The sequence below is a fragment of the Molothrus ater genome, chromosome Z, assembly GCF_012460135.2.
Source record: "Molothrus ater isolate BHLD 08-10-18 breed brown headed cowbird chromosome Z, BPBGC_Mater_1.1, whole genome shotgun sequence".
NCBI lineage: Eukaryota > Metazoa > Chordata > Aves > Passeriformes > Icteridae > Molothrus > Molothrus ater.
The window spans coordinates 68957050-68980151 of record NC_050511.2 but is presented as its reverse complement, the minus strand read 5'-3'; the positions used below and the strand labels follow the sequence as shown (position 1 = coordinate 68980151).

Sequence of the window (23102 nt, the reverse complement as noted above, 5' to 3'; positions counted from 1 at the left end):
CCTGAAATTGACTTGAGATATTTATGTGGTATTAAAGAGATTCTGCTCTTAAGCCACAAAAGTACACACATAGAATACCAGATTCATGGAATGGTTTGGGTTGGAAGAGACCTTAAAACTCATCCTGTTTCCCCCTGCCATGGGCAGGGGCACTTTCCACTGTCCCAGGCTGCTCCAAGCCCTGTCCAACCTGGCCTGGGGCACTTCCAAGCACATTGCAATAATTACACTGCTATTCCGTGCTTCATTTATTGCCTTTATCCTCCTTTCTTCATTTTCCCTGTTTCTCAGCAGTAAAAGAGAAGCTAATCTTGAATTACTCTGGAAACTCTCAAAAGCAGATTTGGGTGTAAGAAGTGGGCACATGGCAATTACCAACAGCAGAGAACGGGGACTTGCTTTGCTGACCCTCATCTTCACCAAGACTCCTACCTGCAGAAGGAAGGGGAAAGAGTCTTTCTGCTTCCTCTGCAGCCTGCCAGCGTTGCCTCTGGTACTGCCAGCGGTGGGACAGGGGACGCAGATGCTCCAAGACTCCACCAAAGATTTTGCACAACACACCTCCAGCACCAACTGATGAACTAAAGCCTGTTAAGAACCTTCTCCTCTTTCTACCAACTATGTATTTTTATCAGCATATACAAATAAATCCATTTATGCCTCCCTGTTTCATCTTTTATACACAGAAAGGAAGAGGACAGATTTTTTCAGGCAGGACCACTTCAGTTTTACAATGCATAATTTTCAAATCTCAGTGAAACTATGTTTATGCTATAAAAAGCTTTTATGAAGAAAAATTGTGAATCAAACTGTAATATGCTCTTTTTCAAAAAGAAGTATTGATGCAGGATTCTAAACAACTGCAAAAACTCTTGAGTGAAGAAAAAGGTATTAAACTTGCAGTGAATAGCATTAAAGTGGAAAGAAAATCAACACTTATGATTTACTAAGGAACTCTCCTGTTTCTGCATTAACTGTTCATTTGATATTGAACAGAGTAAAAAAAAACACAAAAATTTCAGCTCTCAGCTAAGTGGGGAATATCCTTCAGTTCTGTCTCACATCTAGTGGAGACAGACTGAAACAAAAAAAACAGACTATATCTGAAATGAACAAAACCAACCAGCTACCATCAAAGATAAAAGGACAAGGAAAGGCATACCACAAAGACCTATGACTGAAAAAAAAGCTTCACAATATATCTGTCATATTAATTCAGTACTATGTATAATGTACCTACAAAAGTTTCTCTCCTCTCCAAAAGGTAAAACCAGAAACAGATCTCATAAGAAATTGTACATACATACAGAAATCTGCATTAAATGCAGCATTTTTATTAGCATCAGCAGATGGCTGCATTAAAACCAAAAATAAAGAAAATGTAACTTTCTGTTTAAACTCGGAAATTATTTTTCATTAGGAATACCATTTTTTACTCTCATCATGACTCAAACTAAGACTTGAATCTAAATCTTGTATTTAAGTTGAAATACTGTGCTTTATCTTCCAAATTACTGACGCTTGACTCAGTCCTGTGTCTATTTAGAAAACACATATTATTTTTTTTAAATATTATTTTAGTAGTATATGACAAAAAGACAGCTTTTCAGCACAGCACCAGGCGTTCACAGCTCTGGATTTCGATTTCACCTCAAAAAGCCATTCCCTCCTCAGCAGGGTTTTACTACAAGGCTGGAGTCAAGTCCTGGAATTATATTTAGTACTAACTATAAAGTATTTATAAATCTGCATTGAGTAAATCAAATGTTTAATATATATTTTAACAAAGGGTCATTTGTTATGGATTTTAGGACGGCAGTTAGACAAAACACTGTCTTTAACACCTTCTACTGTGTGCTTACTGCCATACATAATACACACTCTTCATGCCTGTAACCTGTTTAATAACAGACATTAATTATTTATTAGCCCTCTATAAACAATTTATAAATGTACTCTTACTATAAAGCATGACTGGACTGGCCTTTACTCCCACAACGAAGGCATCTGCAGAATTTTAACGGCTGCATTAAGAAGCAAACCCCACTTATAAAGAACTTAACAGTAATACACATTTTGGGATATAAAAATGCAGCCAAACAAGACAGCTCATCGTTTATCTCAGAATTCAGTACTATGTAGGGAATTTCTCATAAATTTATGTGAAGTGGTTATAATAGCACTGCTAACAAAACTGAAGTCATGTTTAGGTGCAACAGAAGAAGTTTTTTCATACCTTCGCCATGCATCTGTTGAAGACGTTTAATTTTTCACCTTGGGTAGGCTGGAGTGCCCTACAAATACTCTTTTTAGCAAGATCACTCCAGGCACAGCTGCCTAGGGTGCCTTGTTTGCCCAGGAGAGAGTGAAAATTTCAGGAAAACTGTGTGTTTTGCCACTCAAGTTTTCAACAGCTTTGGAAATAATGTTGTACATTAACTGAGGGTCAGTCTTCTCTTTCAGACCAGCTGACGTTCTTTATATTTTTAGTATTAAAATCAGTTAATAGTTTTAGCATGTACAACGCATTTTGTGGCTCCTTCTGGCACTGCACTGGTTTGAGTTTTTTTCTATAAATGTTAATTCTTCTTGCGTGAGAACTGCATTAAATTTAAAGCAAATCCTTACACCACAGCAAAACACAAGGAAAGTTCCTTAATGGCAAGACACAGGGAACAACACTTCCCTCTAAGTTTTCAAGTCTGCTGTTTGCACCTCTTCTCTCTGGGATTTTTCTCCAGCTCAGTGAGTAATCAACCACAGCTTTGTAACACTGCTAAAACTTGTGGCATTTTTCTGATTAAACTCAGAATTTTCCTTATGGAATTTTCCTTATGGGACACGTCTTTTCTGAGCAGCACAAGATGTGAGCAAACTGGTGGAACATCAACCCCAAAAATATCAGTGGTGCTACATGTGTTGCCTGTGTTGCTCATCTCTGAGAGCATGTTCAGGAGAACGAACTGCAAGCAAGACCACATGCAAAAAAATTCCTAATCAAGAATAAAACAGCACAGACTGTTTAACTCCTTGCTCCCAGTGGTCTGGATTCCTTCAGGAAAGAAACATAAAATACAAATCACACAAAGGCTCACAGTGTAAGATTAACTCATACAGCTCAAAACTACTCATCCATTTTAAGTCAACGAGAAATATAAATCATGGTCAAGGTTGCTCTTCGTGCATGTGAAAAATGCCTGTCCTTAGCAATAAAATGTCCTCTTCAGATCTAAATTATGCCTTCCATGTATCATCTCACCTAACAGGGATGCGCAAACAGGAAAACAAACCCAACAACTTCATGCCCATATGAAGCCCACAGGATAGATGACAAGGGAAGAACTGTGTAATTTGAATAAAAGAGAAAAGAAGCTTTGAGTTCACAAATGAAGACAAGACTAATCGTTGTTTTTAAGATGTGTAAGGGAAAAGTAAGCAGAGCTAACACAGAACATTCAGGTAAAAGAAAACATTAGGAAAGATAGAGAAGAAAAACCACAGGATGACACACATGATGTGGCATTGAAGATCCTTGGCAAGACAGCTCAGAGCTGGGTGGACAGAGGTACCAGGTGAGAATTCAAGGAGCAGAGCTGGGGGTGAGAGCAGCAGGAAAGAACACAGTTGTAGTGACAACACTGGGGTGCAAGAACTTCAACATCCCCTACGAGCAGCCTCTGCTCTCTTTCGAGCAAGGAAATCAAAGTGCCAACACAGCAGAGAATTTCCTGGGGCTTCCATCATGCCTGTACACGTGATGCAGTTTTTCCACTGCTTGGTCAACAAGACGAGCCCACGCAGGATTTGCAGTCACTGAAAAGGTCTTAAGCACCCTCCAGGGTGATGAAAACCACACTTCCAGGACTCTCATGCAGCTATCCAATCCTTCAGAGTCCCTTTAGATGCACAGCTTTGAAGGTGTCCTCAGGCTACAAAGCAACAATCTAAGGTGGGGGAAAAAATATATGTATGGGAATAACAACTGAACAAGCAAAGCTGAGATAAAGATCTGTAAAGTCCAACGGGAGCCTCAAGACAACGCTGGCAAGATCAGCACAGTTAAAAACTGCTCATTATTTCACAATGTGTTCCTTTCCCACTGCTTCTGACCTAAATAATGTCCTTGCTTTTCAGGAGGTGGGCACTCAGTGGCTCCTCACTGCTTCCTCTCTCCAGGAGAGCACAAGCATTACTGTGACTGAAACCTAACCCCAGGGACTCTGCTTCTCGTGCCCCAAAGGAAATGGCAAAAACCCCAAAATGAAATGCCCTTGAAAAGGGACAAGAGGTGGGTAAACATTGAACTGTATCAACCGTGAGACTGCAAGAGATGAAGATGCACTTGGAATTGTTAATCTCTATGGTGTCTGCCAGACTCTCTGCATCCCCAGAAACGTGGGACTGCAGGAAAAAGGGAGCAGCATGAGGAGAAAAGGGAGTATCTGGAGATACATGAGTCTTGCTACAGTGAAAGGAACATAAATCTGAGTCCCATGCAGCCTACCTTTAGAAATTATTTCTGTTGGGAATTCCTGCAATTTCTCCAATCCTCCCTGAAGGCACAACAGCCATGGAGAGCTAATTTTTAATAAAATATATTTTCCAAAGGTAGCTTATAATGGGCATCAACCATCAGAACAAACTGAAGCCCCGTGAGAGCTCTATTACTGACCCAGGAACATGTCCAGGTGGCTTTGGAATGTCTCCAGAGAGGGGAGGAATTCCAGGCCCTCCCCGGGCAGTATCCCAGGGCTCTGCCATCCCAAAAGAGAAGCCAGACAGACCCTGCTGCATCTCCCTTCCAGACCTGTGGGGACATTTGGGACAAGCTGCTCACCAGCGCTGGCCACAAACATTCCTCAGGAAACCCAGCCTTGCCCTTCATGTCTTCAACTCTCAATGCCACACTAATAATCTAAGTCAAAGTTTTGAGTCACTGCCATGCCCTCACTTCCCTGGAAGAGGAAACTGAAACAGAGGAAACTTTTCTCAGTACCTTTCACTGTTTTAGTAATCTTACCCATCCACTTTAACAAACGTGAGCCATTGCCGGCCTGTTTGTGAAAACCTCACATGGAATTAATGAAAGCAACATGTGCTGCTTGTTCATGAGCTTGAGCACACTTCTACAGTCATGATCTCATTAAACCATCCAAATATTAGAGTTTTGAGTGGGTTTATTGGAAGGAAAATGTAAGAAGTAACCATGATTTCTTATTATATTCGTCCTTAGCCAACATCACTGAAATAATTACAAGGAATTGTTATAGATGAGGAATGAGATAGTTGGCTCTCACAATTAAGGGGTGAACGTTATATGTATGTTAGGAGAAGTTTTTGTAGATTATGTATAGTTATATTACTGTAATATGTCCTTGCCTCCTCAGCATTGTTATCACAGGATGGCCTGGGGCTTCCAGTGCTATAATTTCTCCTTATTTAGTGCTTTTCTTGTATTTTTGTTAAAGTTTATTAAACCTTCAGAAATTTTAAAAAGCGAGCAGTTGTTTCTCACAGAAATGCAGGAGTAAAGTTATTGAGAGGCTGCAATTTTTCATCATTTGCCTCAGACCTGAATGTGCTTTCCTGCTTTCTTCACTCAAAAGCCTATAAAACTATTTCGTTTAAAACAGTAGAAGAAATATACTGTTATCATTTAAATATGTCAGCTGTTCCCACAACAAATGTTGATAAAGCATGTGATGTTTTGATTCAGAGAGTTACTAATCTCTGTTACAGACTTCATACACCTGCACTATTCACAGATGGAAGCACCAATGCCTGGATAGAGTATAAAACTAATGCGGATTTGACCGTGGCATGGAGAGATCCTGAGGTGGTATCATCCTCCTCAACACAAACTAACACATGCACCTCAAAAAACCCACAAAACCACTCAAAATAAATGAAAAAACACTCAAAACAATCCCCCCCCCATAGAAAACAAACAAAAAACCCCAACCCAACCAAAAAACCAACCAACAAAAGGAACCCAAACCAACACAACAAAAAGAAAAAAAAAAAAAACAAAAAAAAAACAAAAAATCCTCACAAAACCCAGAAAACCCATTCAAACTAAACCTAAACCACAACAACAAAATATATTCCATCCTCCAACTCCCAAATCGGTGCTTGTGACTTCACTCGAGAGCTGAAGCACTCAGTACACGCCACCCTGAACTAGGAACACGTTCCCCTGATGCTTCCATTCCAAGTATTTGTGTGTTAATTCTAAAAACAGCTTTTCAGAGCAGCTCCTGAGGCTGGTGCCTCTCCCTTTCTCATGCAACCTGTGCCCTTCGCAGGTGAGAGGGGGAACATCAGCCCCCTGCGGTGCTTTTCACACTTCCCTCGAGGCGAACAATGGGCGGGTGCCAACTTCACAGCAGCTGGACTGAATTTCAAAACCAGTAACCTGGAGATGGAAGATTAGCAGGAGACACTCGATAAGGACTGGTTTGACAAAGCACTCCGAGTTCCCCAAATTCCAGGGCATCTTGCTCCACCTGGCCCCTGGGAGGGTGATTGTCTCCCATTCATCCCACCTGGGCCAAAGGGTTTTGCTGATGCCCGTGTTTTTTGTGCGTGTTCTACATAAATACATATTTATCTGTTGAAGTCTCTGATGTTTTCTGCGGCCAAGTTGCTCTGGAGGAGGGCACAGCTTCATTCCTGCTCCAGTTATTTCCCTCCCCAGGGCTGCCATGAAAACAAATGAAATGACATGGATGATGATCTTGTCAGGTCTCATCAGCAAAGCAAGACCAGGCCTGGTCATTATCAGACTAAGAGATTTAAAATATAAGCTTAAAACAAGACTTCCGAACTTTTATACACCGAGCTGAAGTCGCTCCCTGCAGCTTTTCTGTAACAAATCCCTTTCCTGCGAGGATTTTACAAAACTTTCCATGTTCATGAAGGACCACTGGAAAAAGTGGTACAAATGGCAAAAAAAAATGAGTCAGCTGCTCAGTTTATTTAGGATCCCTGCAACTTGCACGGCAGTTTAAAGCAAGTTGCACAGGAAATTCAGTCAGCAAAATATATTAAAAAAAAAATTAAACGTTATTAGGACTGGATTTGCAAAAGGAAAGAAATTTCCAACCAAGATGCCAACATCTATTAGCCTGGCACAAAACAATTAAAAATAATGAAATTTTGACTTCTCAGTAAGTGTTAAGAAGCTTAAGATTAGTATTTGGTTAATCCTTCAGTCCCACGGAGGGGCCCTCACACAGACCAGGCAGCATTCTGGAGGTGGCAGTGCTGCCCCACAGCTCCTCAGCAGCATCACTCGTCATGGAGCAGCCGACTGACAGCTCCCAACAGCAGCTCGCCTAAAACCACTCTGTATAATGCATATTTGCACTCAGAGGTGCACAGAGACCCTCTGTGCCAAAGGCTGAGGTGACAGCACGTAATATGAACCGGTCTTTAAAAACAAAACTGGTGCACCTACAGTGAGCAGCTGCATCCTCTAGCAGAGACTTGTGTCAGAGGAGGGACTTGTGACTGCCCACTCTCAGGGAGGAGCAGGGCAGGAAGGACTAAACAAATATTATTAATTTTTCTTTTTAAAAATATATTCAAACATTTTAAAAGCCTTTGGGCACACACCCCCAAAAATAATGGATTTGAGGTGCCAACTTTAAGGCTACATTCAGCTTAGCCAGTGGCTCCTGGAAGAGTCCCTGAGGGTCCCAAAGGGAATCGCTGGGTGGTGAGGAGCTGGGGCAGGCTTGCCAGTGCAGATGTGTGCCCAGCTGGCCACAGGTAATGGGATACAGCCTGGAACAGGCCACAGCAGCCTTGGAGCAGCTCCAGCTCCTGCCACGGAGCACACTGGGACCAGAGCACTGGGACAAAGCCTGGGCAGAGGAGGCAGAGTCATCTCCTCACCCTGCAGGGCCCTGCCATGTATTGTCCAGTACACACAAACACCTTGGAAGGGACGCAGAGAAAAGGCACCACGGTCCATTTACATACAACAGCAAATGCCATTTAATTCGCATTAAACTGAGCATGATTCCCACCACCTGCCCCTCTCAGCCCCACCTCCCAGGCCCCACAGGACAATGCTGGAGCACCTGATGGAAACACTACACTGAGGCAAATCTACAGATCATCTTGAGTCTGAAACTTTGTTGGGAAAAGGGAAAAGATCTGATGACAGTAAGATCTGTGAAATTAAGGATAAACAGGCTGAAGTGGATCTTAAAGGCAGAAGGTCAATGTGAGTGACTTTTAGTATTTTCTTTCAAAACAGTGTTCATGCGGGTTTCAGGGAAGGGTAAGGTTATTCCGAAACTTGAAAATGCTGTTTGTAAGATGCGCCATTGAGTACAATATCTATAACAATATTGAAGAACTCCATCAGACCACAGAACAGACAACCAATAAAACAGTAACATTACTAATGAGACTGAGGATTCTGCTGCTTGGAAAAAGGAAAAAAAAGAAAAAAAAAAAAAAACGAAAAAAAAAAAAGGAAGATATTTCCAAAGAAACTCTATTTCTTTAATGCAAGATCCCATTTTATGATTCTTGACTTTTTAGTTTATTTACTTCTTTGTGGTTTTAGGCAGAAATCAATTATGTCTCTTTTTTTTATACAAACACCACCTCTTAAAATAAAAAGGAAGCTTTCCTGAGAACACAGCTATGGCAGCATCAGTCAGAGAATGGAGTAATGAAGCTGATGCAAATACTTCAGACCAAGACTCAAACTTCCCCCCAACTCTGAAGTGTTCAGTTTCCTGGGAGTCAGTGTGGGCAATTTGGCAGGCATGCTCATGAATATATTAACTGACAAGAACCATCCTCCCCCTCCAGTTAATATATATCAGGAGGAAAACATGTAGAGAGGCTCAAATAGCTAAATATCTCAGGCTAAAAATATCAAGAACTCCCTCAGCTGGAAGTTGTTAGCAAGAGCTCTGATAAAAATAAGGAACCAGGACAGCATAAATTCTTTCCTTTCCCTGCAGAAAATAAACTACATTTGGGAGGAAAGTATTCAAAACATAATAAAAGAGGTGACTCACCCCTTTCAACATGCAGCACACAGTGCATGGAAAGGAGGGGAGGGGGAACAGGGATGCAAACCCACTGCAGGAGTCCTGCTGGGAGAGCAGCAACTCCCAGCTCCAGCTCAGCTCCTGCACGGACCAACAGCTCTGCCTCAGACACTCCCTGCCCTGAGGGACCCTGAGGGGCTCCAGAGACCCCAGAGACGGTGAATGACCACACTGAGTGAATGGCTGCTCCTGGATCCTTCTCCTGAGGTTAGTGGGATGCCCTTCCAGAAAGCTCCCAGCACCTACAGCAGGAACTGCTAGGCTATGGACATTTTAAATTCACCTCTTAGCCAACAATATTTCCAGACATAGGCTGCATTCTTTATTTCTTACATATTTCTGAAACTTACCTTGACGCAGTCCAATGAGAAAACCCAGAACGAGCAGAGCCAGCTTGGCTTTGGTTGGCAAGCAGACACATGCACATCACCCAGTTCTTTCATTTTTGGGCAGGCAGGGTATCAAAAAGCAAGCCCAAACCACCTACATTTAACAGCCTTCCACACTCAGAAGAAAAAGGAGCTGAACAGGATGGGCTCGTCTCAGCCACAGAGGAAACACAGCAAACATGGTGTCTTAGGACTACTAAAACACAAAGTAATTTACAATACCATCCCATTCCTTCATTCTGGATGGAGCATCCCACATAAAAAGGAATGATCTGGCTAAAGCACATCACAAGTGCTCATCTCATCATTTCATAATCACATAATTGACATTTGCACATCACACTGGGTCACATGCCAGAAACACTCAAAAGGGAGTGTGGACCTTTGGACTTTTCAGAGTCATCTCCAGTGCCTCCTTCCCTGCACTATCCCACAGCAGGGAAGGATGCTTCTGCACACCAGCATCTCCACTTCTTGTGGAAATAAAAACTCAGGAAAGAAACAGAATACTGTATTGAACATCACTTGAATGCCCAAGAGACTGATGAAATTTACTTAATTTTACACACTGAGTGACATAAGTAAAAAAATATAACTGTGCCACTAGGAAATACTCAAGATCCCAGCCACCTCAGAAAGAAATATTCTTGGATTCTAGAATACAAATACAGAACAGTAGGAGCAGACTGGAAAATTATTGTTTACCAAATTTGACTCTTTGAACATAAAGGGAAAAAAACCTTGACTCTGACGTAAGGACACCTCAACATCTTCACAGAGGATTGTGTATCGCAACCCTGTAAAAAACTTTTTCCAACAGTTTGTTACAGTAATTTCTCAATTTTACATGTTGGATGAAGACACACAGAGGTTCTGGGAAGTTTCTTGTGCTGAATGGTGGGTTTGGGGGAAGAGATAGGAAGGTCTGTCCCAGCAGCACATCTGAGTACCCAGGCACATTGCGTATTAGCTTAAAATGTTTATCTGTTACCATTGCAGCATAAGGCTGCGGGGCAAAGAGGGTTCAAACACACTTTGATCCCTGAGATGGCTTCTGTATTGTTTCAAACAGTGCTACACCTGTCCTGTGCTCTTCAAATGCTCACGAGCAGCTGAAATATCTGCCAGCTGGCTTTAAGAGCACCAGTTTCCCACCCATCTGAGATCCCTCCATGACCCCAGAACAGAACCCTTCATCCTGGTTTTCATGCTGCTTTCAGAGTTCCCCCAAGCCCTGGAATCAGAGTGTGAGGTTCTGTCCTACACCTAGGCAGAATCAATAGAGCTGAAGGGAAAAAAACCCACAAACTAACAAGTGGGAAAACAAGACAGAATAAACTTTTGAAGCACAAAAGCTTCTTCAGGTCACTTGGCCTGTCAAAAGGTAAGAAAGAACTCTTTTCTCTTTTGGATAAATTTGTGTCAGTTGCTGGGGGTGCTGTCCAGAGAGAAACATGGAAGGAAGCTTGATGGGGGAATTAAAACCTCCTTGTACCCGGTTAGCATTAGGGGAGTAGTGCATTCCCAGGCAGAAAAAAAGTTACACATATGGACTGCTCTTGCTGTTCCCAGAGCCTTTCATTCACACTGCTCTAAACAAACACTTTGCTTTAAGAAGCTGGGTTGTTGGCTAGTCCTTTTGTTGGTCCTGAAGAGAAGTAAATACAGGTGTTGAATATTGATCCTAAAGACAAGTAAATACAGGTGCTGAACATAAAAACAGCCTTGGTGAGGTAACTGCAGTCATTACACAACCAACAGGTAGGACACAGTAAATTTTGTTTCCGTATCAGGCAAGGCTGCCATTGAACCAGCTCAGAAGTGGACCAAGAGTGCAGTTACTCTATTAACTCTGAAAATGCCCCTTTTAATTTTATTCCATATTTGAATCAAAACTGTTTATTTTGTCTTTTTTTTTCCCCACCAATCTGCTTCTGTCATTCAACACACGCAAGTGATGCCCATTTGCCTGTTCTAAAGACGAAGATATCAGTCCTTGATCCATAAATATTATTATATAAATTCATACATACACCTATTAACACACACAAACACAGGCAACAGTGACAAAAACTAGTGCTGGGAGAATGCGATGGTCATCTCTCTTTCAGCTATGTTAACTCTTTAAATACGGCCCTGGACTGGGAAATGAGAAACACCAAGAAAGTTATGAGCCTGTTATAAACTGCCTGTCAGAGAGCTGGACTGAAGCTTAGCTGAAATCCACAAGTGAATCACAAAGCCAGGAAGAACATGAAAACATTTCCATTTTCAGGCTGCAGAATACACAGCAACTACTTTGCCAAGCTGCACTGTTGGTCCCTTTAATCTCGTTTCTTGGTTCCTTTCACAACACCCTCGGAATGCCTCAGAATAAGGTGTCAGGAAGCCCGAGGCACATCTGACACTGCCATGGGTTAGGTTTCCCTACACTTCCCTCAATTAGTTTTTCACTTGTGCCCTGAATTACTGAGGATTTCCAATGTTTGTGCTGAGCATTAAGTGCCTGTGTTCACTTCAGCCCACAACCATTTGCAGAAGGCAAAGCTCTCTGTAAAAACACACCACACCAGAGAGCCCCTCTAATTATGCCTTGCCCATTGAATGTGTACACTGTGCAAAGAGAAATTAAACAGAAACTAATACCAAAATACTTCCACAAGCTCTGAGTTTCCCTGTGGCTGCAGCTGATCCTCCCCAGTGCTGCTCTATCAGGGAGCCCTTTATGCACGACCTGCTCTCTGAAATACGGAACAGGTACTCCCACAAGCTGCTGCAGGCATGACCCTGCACTTTCAAATTCATTTATTTGGCTCACAGTCCAAGTATTGAAACCACAGAGTCCTTTTTTGACTTTTTGAAGTATTTTGTAAGAGCTTTACTAGATAGTGATATGAATGAAAAACTGCTCCATCCACTTACATTGTTTTACAGGAAAAATGCTTCTGGTTTTATGTCAAGAAAAGCTTCTATTATTTGGGGGTTTTTCCCCTAAATGAGTAAACACACCCAGAACTGGAGACTGACACTGGGCAACTTCTATTTTTCTCTTTTTTTTTCCCCTAGTTTGGATTTATTTACTACACACATATAGTTCTGTTTGGGGAATATGGGTAACATTTTATAAACAACTTTTTTTTAATTACTGGATTAAATGGGAATACATCTGCATCCAATGCTCCAGTATGCTTTTGTTTCTAATCATCTTTTTAGGATAATCTGTGAAATTATTCAAAATAGGTTTTTTATTCACTTTTTCTATGTTCCCCAACTACAGTTAGACAAGTAATTTAGGTCTTGCATCTTTGAAGCATAAGATAGTTTTATTTGGGGTCAGGAGCTGTTTGTTTATTTGGATTTTGCTACATTGTAATAGCTCATATTATTTCCAAAAATATTTTGAAGTATATATAACTAGGTTTGTGGATGCCCATGTCTACACATAATGGTCTTGCAAAAGTAAAGATCTTTCCTTCATAAAGAATTAGACGGGCATTTAGCAAAATTAGAAGTGACGCTGGACTTGAGGAGCTGCCTCAGAAGTCAGGAACACCAAGGCGTTTCACCTTTCAGATCTGCTCCTCAAGCCCATTACCATCACCAGAGGCACATTTCCAAACTTCCAACACTGCTCTCCATCTCCTGATCAGATCTCCTTCGTCTTTTCCAGCTTTGTATTTTTGTTAACCAACTGTTCTGCGTGCAAACTCTGTGTGTTTATTTGTTGATCATATACTTCTACTCCAACACAAAAAACCAACTTATATTTGCATTATTTTACAATGAGCATACACACAGGAAAACCAAATTCCTCAAGCTGCAATAGATGCCTTTTAGTTTTTTTAAACATCACCTTCATGTACACGTATCCTCTCCAAATTCACATTTCAAGGACTATTAAACAATAAACAATTAAAGGAGCCAAACAGTTCACGAGACACACAATAGGAGTCATAACCTTCACTTCCAGGGCAAATTCAGATTTGGCAAGGGAGTTTCATTATTCCTGACAGACCTGATGAAATGTCAGTAACTCCAAACACTCAAAACGCATCTGTACCTCCCCACCAGCACCTCCCCTCAAAGGCTGACCCAAACTGGAGCCATCCAAAGCTGGGAGAAGAACACAAATAACACAATGGGCATGGAGAAATCAGGAGAGGCTTTGGGTTCTCAAATCCTGCTGCTGCTGCTGCAGGGATCTGATAAAGCACCACAGGTTCTGAGGAGCATCAGGTGGCAGCCTCACCTCGATGCTCACAAACCTCCCCGTATTTATGGCACAGTCACACACCCTGTCAGCCACATGATCCACTCTGTCCCAACGCTGTCAAGAACAACACACTTATTAAGGAATTAATAACGCTCCAATATCTTACTCAGAAAGCACAATCCCTCCCAAGGAAAGGAACACAGGCTACTACAGCTTGCCACTGATGTTGCTGGAATTTTTTCCTAACCTCTAAAACAGGTTTTCGAGAGTAAAACCCAACACTTTCTTATAAGCACCAGGCTGTTTTTCATAGAAAACATAGACAGTATTTTACTTTCTTCTACTATCTGTAAAAATGTTTAACTCCAGCAATGGAACATCCTTACTAACGTTCCAAACTCATTATACAAATATAAAAATGCACCTGCTTAGTAACAAGACATTATCCAAAGCAATATAAAAATAAAATTGCATGCACTGGAATTTACGTATACTGGTAACTCCTTAGTACTGATTACTTATTGTTTCTGTATTTTCAAAACACTGGATTCTTCCTGTGAATATTACAGGGTTTTGGTTTGGTTGGAAGGTGAAATCTCTCCCAAGACTCCGAGGGATTGGAAATAAAAATGGAAGTAATGTAAGGCACAAGACATTGTGTAATCAGTAATTTCTTAAATTTCTTTCAAAGACAGTATTTTATTTAGGAATGGAAGAAAGGAAGAAAAGAAACAGTGAAGCCTAAGTAGGAAATTAGGAATTCATTGGCAATGTTGGCCTGATAAGTCGCTTTAAGAGTTTGGGTTTAACATCAAGGGTTGTACTTCAACCAGACCCACACAAACTCCAAAAAACACCAAGGCATAAGCCCAAAGGCAGATTTAAAGCCCAGCAAGGGTGGGATAAAGCAGCCCATTAATTCTATGCATAGAGGAGCTAAACAACCCTCACTATCCACAACCACAGCTGAAAAACTGCACTTGCCATAAGAAATGTGATTTCTGAAATTGGGATTTCCTCAAATTGTAACTTTCAATTGATATTTGCACAGGAAAGAAGGTGGGGCAGAAAAAGTGTGGTGTCACAGTGTTCTTACACAAGTGGCTCCAGCTTAAAAATGAACCCTCAAAAACGCTGTTACTCTTGCTCCAAGAATGATTGAGGGAACTTTGGAAAGCATAGAGGAAAAAATGGGCAAAATAAATTATTTTAATTTAAATTTCTGTTCTTTTATCACACACTAGACTGGCTTTCCTTGAGAGGAGATGTGTATGTCAAAGCTGCTGCGTGCAGCTGGGGCTTGGAGGAGCCAAAAGCTCCTCCACAAGAGGCTCAGGTCACTCTGGGCACAGGGAAAGGAGGGACAAAGGGAGAGGAAAGGAAAGGCCAAAGGGATAGAAACACCTTCAAAACAGAAAGGCAAGAGACCAACATTATGTGTCAAAGAAAGAGAAATGTCATCTCAGTTTGGTTCACCTGGGAGAGGGGGCAGTGGGCGAGGAGGAACAGGTGAAAGTTGAAATACTGACTTTTGACTCTCAGCCCATCACATGACGCCTGCATCAGCAAACATCTTCATGAAATTAAAAGTCAGGGTACAATCACATAAAATAAATTATGGAAGAGTCACTAACAGCATGTTTCTACAGAAGAGAGAGCGTTTCAGCAAAGCTCTTCCTACCCTAAGCCAACTCCACTAAAAGACTTTCATTAATGAGTGCTATGTAGAAATACAGAAGTGTACATGACAAATCAGGAAAAATTACAAGCCCTTCTGGGGACAGGAAGAGAATAAGGAAAGTTAATAACAGAAAATTCAATACAGGCAAATGTGGAGTACTGTGCTCAGGACTAAGAAATCAAATACACAAATATGAAATGGGGAATAATTGGCAAGGCAGCTATGTTGCAAAAAGAACCTGGAGGGCGTGTGACTGCAAAAATGGATTATTTAAAAAACAAAATAAAACAACCCCCCCCCCCATACAAACAAACAACTCCCCCAACAATGGCAACAATAAACACGCAAGTGTTCCAGGAGTATTAACAGCATTGTTTTATGTATATTACGTCAGATGAAAGGTAATTATTTCATTCTGCTCTGGATACACTACTAACAATATGGAGAAAAAAATAAACATTCCAGAGGCAAGAACCACAGAAGGTGTGAAAGGGAAAAAAATAACCCACCACAAAAATGTTCAGTTTATTTTTGTATGTGATGGAAAGTGAAAAGCTAGGACTCTATGGTCCTGACTACTGCCATATTTCAGTTTCTTAGAAAGGGACATTTTATGTTCTCACCTTCTCCCTTCCTGGAACTGTAAGTGAGAAATACCTCAAAGACTGGAGAAGCACGGACAGGGGTCATTAAGATTTCTGGATTAACACATTTGTTGATCTCTGAGGATGATTCTCTCCCAGGAGCTGAAACAACACCTGCCCACTGCCTGAACAAACTGGTGTTAGGGGTCAGTGGCTCCACAGCACAGAAAAAACCCCTCAGCTGTGACTCAGCCTGGACCAGCACTACTTCCTGGAATGTTTGTGCACCAAAGAAAGCAGGAAACAAGTGGTCCTAACCCCAAGCAACCCAGCTGGAAGGCTCTGCAGACGCAGCTCCTGAACCCTGATGGAGAAAAAAAGTCACCTGGTTTTGCCCAAAGGAGCCTTAGCAGAAAATTCTTAAAAATAAGGTGTTTTGAGGCATTGGTCATTACTTGCAGAGCAGCACAGAGGGCTGTGCAGGGCAGCAACCCTTCCATGAAATGGCTCTCTCAGCCACCCCAAACCACAGAAGCACCCAAGCACAGCAGCCTGGAGGGGCCCTGCCGCAGGTGAGCGCCCAACTCTCCAGCCTGGATCATTTCCAGTGCATCTCCCAGTCTGAAGTGCATCCACAAGAGAGGCAGCAGTTTCACAAAAATACTACATTTCTACAAGCTCCTTTGGCATCTCATCCTGTGGCAAGAGAGACAGTGGAAGCTGTCTATATGCATTTCTGGTTCATGTGATACTCCAAGAAAGAAAAATAAAATAAAATTCAGGGCTACATAGCTCAAATTGAGGACCCAACAACCAATAAACATTTTTGTTCTCTTGCTTTTCTGCATCTTAGTGCCACTTCCAAACTGGCTGTCGGTCAGGAGTGGCTTGATGCCTATTTTTAGAGGTGAAGCTCAGACACTGTGGAGCTGGGCACCAAAGAAACAACACAATCTTCCTGTAGGAACAGCCGTATTATGAAACAGCAAGGCAGCCATAAGGCACAAACCGCAAGACAGCAAAATAGCAAATTATCAAATAGCTGCTCATTACCAAAACAATGCTCTTTCCTGCACAACAAAAAACCCAGAGCTTTTTTTTTTTTTCCGGGGGGGGAAATCAGTGAACATGCAAATGAGGGCAAAGTGAGAAATATGCTCCGTGTATATCTGCATTTTCCAAGTTAAGAGAACATTTTTGGGAATGCAAGTACAGTGCCCAGACACTGCAGAGACACACACTGTTCCAGCTGCTTCTGAATGGCAAATCCCACCCTTCCCTCCCGGGCTCTGACATTCCTGAGACACAGCTCCAGGACTGCCACACACCCCTGGGTCGGCTGCCACCTCATAGGTGTGGGTCGGATTTACCTTGGAGACAACAAATATTACACCCCTGCTCTTTCATGTCCTTCCTGGCAGCAAAGGAATGGTCATTTCCCAGCACCTGGAGGGACAGAATGTTCCTCCTAGCTCAACAAAAGCCTCCCACTTCCTGACCTGCCTCCAGGCTGTCCTGGCTCTGCTCCCTCTCGCCAGGTCTGGTCCCTGGTCCAGATGCTGCAGCCTCCTCCCAGATCCCAGACCCCAGACTCCAGGGCCAGTTTCTCTTAGGGAGCAATTCCCTGTCTCCCGTCTCCAGACTGACCATTTCCATCCCGTTTCCTCTTTGCTCCCTGTCATCCCCGTGCCCTGGCACCTCACAGCTGCAGGCTCCAGCTGCTCACATCTCCACTTTCCTTCCCACCCAGCCCCAGTTTTCCTCCCCTCTGATCCCAGGATCTGCTGCCTCCCAGCGAAGATGAAATATTCAGCGATTACAGTCAGTAAGCCCTAAGCATATGCAAATGGATCTTTTTGAAAAGGCTTGTATCCTGGCTAAATTCAGATGCTTTGTCATGCAAATGGAGAAAGACACATCTCTGGAATCAAATCCCTCATCCTTTTCTTTTTCAACCAGATTTCAAGTGTTTTGAAGGAGAGGGGTATCATTGGTCTTCCGCGGTAAAAGTTGAGAAAACTTTTAAAACATTGGAAAACACCTATTGTCTTTGCCCAATTTTCAAAATGGGCCACATTTGAACTGAACTTTTACACACCAAAAAAAGTTACATGAATCGGCACAAGGCTTAAATATTGCACTGTAACTTTTCCACCCAAACAGTGGAAGTTTGGCAAAGTTACTGAAATCTTGGCTGCTTTGGTACTTGTGACAGTATCACAGGCCTGTAATTTAAGCAGAATTAATTTCTTCTGTTTAGTCTGAATGGCAGCACATACATTACCTAAAACATTTTCATGCACTCCCCAGACACCTGTGCAGAGTAAATGAGCACCTGAAGCACATGGCCAATAATAAATACTGATAAACACATACTATTTCCAGAGCCGTCCCTTCTGCACACTTTATTAAAATGTATATTCTTGTAAAATGCCTGATGTTCACAGACTCCCTGAGCAGCACAATTGCAACTTTTACAAGTTAGACCTGATGGATACATGTTAAACCCAAACTTTACAAAACAGGCAGGACTAAACTATGAGATTTGGGGGGGGAGAATTAATGCATCTTTTACCACCAAAATCTTAAGAAACTACCTGGCTACTTCCCAGGGATGAGTAGCAAATTCAACACTGAAGCCAGTTAATTTTTATCCGGATCTTGTTTTTGTGTAGGTTCCAAACATTGCAGTTGAAGAGATGACTTAACTATGTAAACTTGGGCAATGCAGTCTTTTCAAATCTGAGGGGGAAAAAAAACCTGGAAGAAGACACCCAAAGAACTCCACTCATACAAAGGAACTGCACATACAAACAGCCAACCTCTCAAAACAGACCTGAAGAGAAGCAGTGTTTTGATAAGGCATCCTTTTATAACAAATTAAGTCACAGTCTCTAGTCATCCAGTTAGTTTTTAACCAAAATCTGGGTGTCTGCCAAGCCCCACGAAGGTTTAGGGCTTCTTGGGAAGAGGATTAGTTTGGAAGAGAACTGGAATATAAAGAAAACTGAACTCAAAACATATATTCCCACCAGAATTTAGTTTTCCTTAGATGCTTGTTAGAACTGCTTTTCTATGTATCTATTTTCAACTTGACGTATTATTTATATATAAACAGAGAGATACATTTGCAAATGGAACTTGTGTGGTCAGGTCCCTTTTTGTCTCAAAGATTGAAAGTTTAGAGAGTTTCACCATTCAGTGAAGTGTTGTCAGGTGCAAGCTCCTGATCTGAAATAGTCCTATCTTAAGGAATAAGGGGAGGAAAAAATGAAAAAAGACTGTTCACAGTTGCTGGGAAGAGGTAACAATAGAGGATGTGCGGATACTTTTTTGTCTTTTTTCCTTTGACAGCGTGGCCGGGTCTGAGGTGGTGCCGGCACAGCGGTGTGGTGAAGAGCTACTGTTTAACACAATTTTTCCATCCTTGAGCAACCAGGCTGGACGCAGCCCAAAATTAAGGCCCAGCTGTTCCAGAGTGAGAGGAAGGGGCACTCTCGTGATTTTTGTCCCTTCACTCTCCTCTCACCTCACAGGTATGGAGCGCCCTCACCCTCAGTGCTTTACCCAGCTGTGCTGTGCTGCACCTCCCTGGCACAAAACCGGGTATTGCTGCCCCCAGATTCACCCACCCACACTTCACATGAGTGGTGAAGCTAAATAATGCAGGCGGCTTACCCCAGAGGTCAAGCAGAAGGGACGGAGAGACGGACCATAAAACAAATGCCATCTTGGAACTGAGCATTTGCCAAGGGCTATTACAAACGGCTGGCAAAACTTTGTTCGTTTTTATAGTAATTACATAACCTCAAAGGACACAAACACCAGCAAGACACCGTGCTACAGGACACACTTGGCCCTGGGCTGTCCTGTAAAATACATCACGACAAATACCACCAACAGCAGCTGAACAGCACACCTCTTTCCCACACCTGGTAAATAAGCTTCTCACACCCTGGTCCTCTCACTGCCACACGTCCTCATGGGGAACGCACATGGTCCACATAATCAGGCCATTAAAAAATGAGGGAGTGAGATTTTTAAAAATAATTATTTCCTCGATTATTACAAGTGTATTTTGGAGATTGGTTACTGGCTACATATTTTAGGCACTTAAAATCTTGAGGAGACACGCCAGTGTTCAGTTGAATTTTCTGTTCTAAAAACTTTAATATTAAACACAATTATAATTCCACTTTTCTTGATTAAATAAGTACTTATTGTATCAGTCAAACATATATATTTTCCTCTGTGGTTTCCAAATTAACACAATCTCATGCAGAAGTCAGAGCTGTAATTTTTGCAGAGATATTTAAGTGGACAGCCACTTCTTTTTGAGCAGAACAAAAACTCATGCATTACCTTGGGACAAGCATTTCATGGCTGTAAAGCAATGTAAGAGGGGAAAAATTGCAATCACAGTTTTTTGGAAGTCAGAAAGAAAGCATATGAAAATGGCAAGGATGTGCTCTGATCAGAAAGAAGAAATTTTAACAGATGAAATACCAAAAAAATCCGGAATGTAGACTATACATAATGGTATTCCACATGATAAAACAAGTCTCAAAGCTTTTATATATACATATTTTTTTTCCCCACTGGAGGAAGGAGAAAGTGGATGTTTCTAACACCCAGCTGAGTTAATTTGTAAGGAGATGCAACCATGAAGTTTCTGACCTGTCAGGTCCACGATCTGAAAACAAACCATTTCAGTGTTTTGCACAAAATAATCTACACGTGAGGAGCCCACATTTCCAGCTGTTAGCTCCAAGTGGGAGACAACGTGTATTTAAATCGAACAGCACCATCTAGCAGGTCCTCACAACTTTACTTAGGAGGGCAGTTGCTACTTGACAATAAGTCAGTTTGGCAGGCTTGCCCTGAAAATTGTTAAGCATTTTCAGAGCAAACAAAATATTTCGTGCTTTACAGCACCAAGAAGAAAAACCAGCTGCAGTGAAAAGAGTAAGACTGAAAACTGCTTAAAGTTTCAGCCCCACGGCCAGAGCACTTGTGCGTGTGGCTTGCACGGGGGTAGCTTTTGCAAAGCAGAATTAAAACAACATGATCTTCATCTGATCCGATGCACAGCAGCCCTATGGATTTGTTTTCGGTCCCACTGTGAGATCCCACTGCGCCCTTCAGTGATTTACCGAGTGTATTGACAAACACCAGCAGCCGTGTAGCGCGAGGAAATGGTTTAATTCCCTAATTTTGCTAAGACAAAATAAACAGTGCTTCCACGAGCCGGCCAAGCAATTATTTTTAAAATTACCCCTGCGCTGGAACTAAGAAGTGCCACTAGTTGATCAGATTTCAGAGCCCAAGTTGTGCCTCCCGCTCCACCTCAGCAATTAACTGAGATGGAGCAAATGCCCGGCAGGGCTGCCTGTGCCTCCCTCCACTTTCCCGTGGCAAAGTTAGGTGTGAAATTGTCAAACGCCTGAAATTCCCCTTCTCCTCCTGTCGAAACAGAGATGCCTGGCCTGCTGCTGTTGCGGGAAGCGTGCATGCCAGCCTCTGGAATTAGGCAGTCTTGGAAAAAAAAAAAAAAAAAACAAGAAAAAAAAAAAGGGAAAAAAAAAAAAAAAAAACAACAAAAAACCACCCCCAACCAAACAAAACCAAAAATAAAAACGCACCTAAAGAACTAACCCAACATTAACCAAAGAATTAAAAAAAAAAAAAAAGGCAAAGAAACAAATAAAACCATCAAACCCAAAATTCCTAAACTCACACACACGGGAGAAAAAAAAAATTAAAATAAAAAGAAACACCCAACAAACAAACAAACAAAAAATAAAAAAACTTTTAGGTGAAGGTTCAAGACAAGCTGCCTGGAGGGAAACTCTTCGGCCGTGCCCGGAGCGCAGATCCCGGGTGCTGAACCCGCTCGGCAGCGATGCGATTTTTGGAGCAGAGAGGTGCGAACCCGGTCTCTGGCAGGCGCTCTCCGCCTCCGGACCCCCTCAGCAGCCTTACCCCGACCTTCCCACCTCCGGCACACTTCGTCCCCCTCCTCCTCCTCCTCTTCTTCCTCCTCCTCCTCCTCCTCCTCCTCGCACGGGCTTTTCCTCCCCCCTCCACCCCCACCGTGCCAAGCCGGCCTCGGTCACGCCAAGTCGCGGCCGCTACAGGACAGCCTGAGGAGAGGCCGTCCATTCCCCCAAAAACTGCGTTTTCCCCTCGGCTCTCCCGGCGCTGCCCGTGCCGGGGGCACCCCCAGCCCTCCCCGTCGGGCAGCGGGCAGGAGAACGCCGGAGCGCGGCTCGCCCGGGCGCGTTAAGCGCAATTAGGAATAATAAAAAAAAAAAATATCATAAAACCCCAGCATGAGTTCGGGCAGGCAGCGGGAGCCCGGGGGGCGCGGTGCCCGCTCCCCTTTGTACGGCGGGGCGGGCGCGGAGCCCCCCGAGAGCGAACAATGGGGGGCCGCGGCAAAAGTTGCGAGGCGCCCACTTGGGACGCGGCCCCGGCCCCCTGCCCGGGCTCTTTGTTACCGGAGGGGTCCCGGCACCTTGCGGGGCCGGGCTGCGGGGCGGGCACGGGTGGGTCTGAGGGGGGACACACTGCCGCGACCCTGTCCGAGCTCGGACACCGCGTCCCGGCGCGGGGACCCGCGGAGCGCGGCCGTTCCCCCCCCTACCCCTCCCCGCGCCCCTCTCGCCCTCACAAACTTTGTGAGGGGGCCGCGCGCGCGGGGCCGGCGGGCGTGTGGGGCGCGCCGGGCCGGGGTGTGGGGAGCGAGCACTCACTTCTCGCGGGCCTGGCTGTCGGACGGGACGCTGCTGTTGCTCTTGCCTTTGCCGTACATGCCTGCGGAGAAGCTCCCGACTGTCACGCACCTGTCAACCCATCACCGCCTCCCCGGGACCGGCCCCGTCGCCACGGTGACGGGCGCCACACGCGCCCGCCATTGGCCGGGCCCGCCCCCCGCGCGGTGATGGACGGGGCGCGCATCCGGCCGGGCGCGGCCCCGCCCCCCCCCCGCGCGAGGGGGAATTAGAAACGGTTCGAGAAGGATTTTAAACAAGCGGCTGTTCCCGGCGCCCGCCGCGCCCCCCGCCGCCGCGCCGCCGAGCGGGGAGCGCGCCGGAGAGACGCAAACTGCGGACCGGATTGCCGGCCGGCGCGGAACGGGCAGCGCCCGAGCCGCCG

The 23102-nt window shown here is 43.6% G+C and overlaps 1 protein-coding gene across 4 annotated transcripts in view; it reads right to left on the bottom strand.

Moving 5' to 3' along the window:
• The window catches only part of SSBP2 (single stranded DNA binding protein 2), a 137207-nt gene extending 114384 nt beyond the window's left edge, over window positions 1-22823 (bottom strand). For all 4 annotated transcript variants that reach the window (XM_036403698.2, XM_036403699.2, XM_036403700.2 and 1 more), the window contains exon 1: window positions 22700-22823. In XM_036403698.2, the coding sequence (XP_036259591.1) occupies window positions 22700-22758 (59 nt within the window). In that variant the 5' untranslated portion in view covers window positions 22759-22823. The remainder of the gene's footprint in view (window positions 1-22699) is intronic.
• Window positions 22824-23102: the final 279 nt, after the last annotated feature.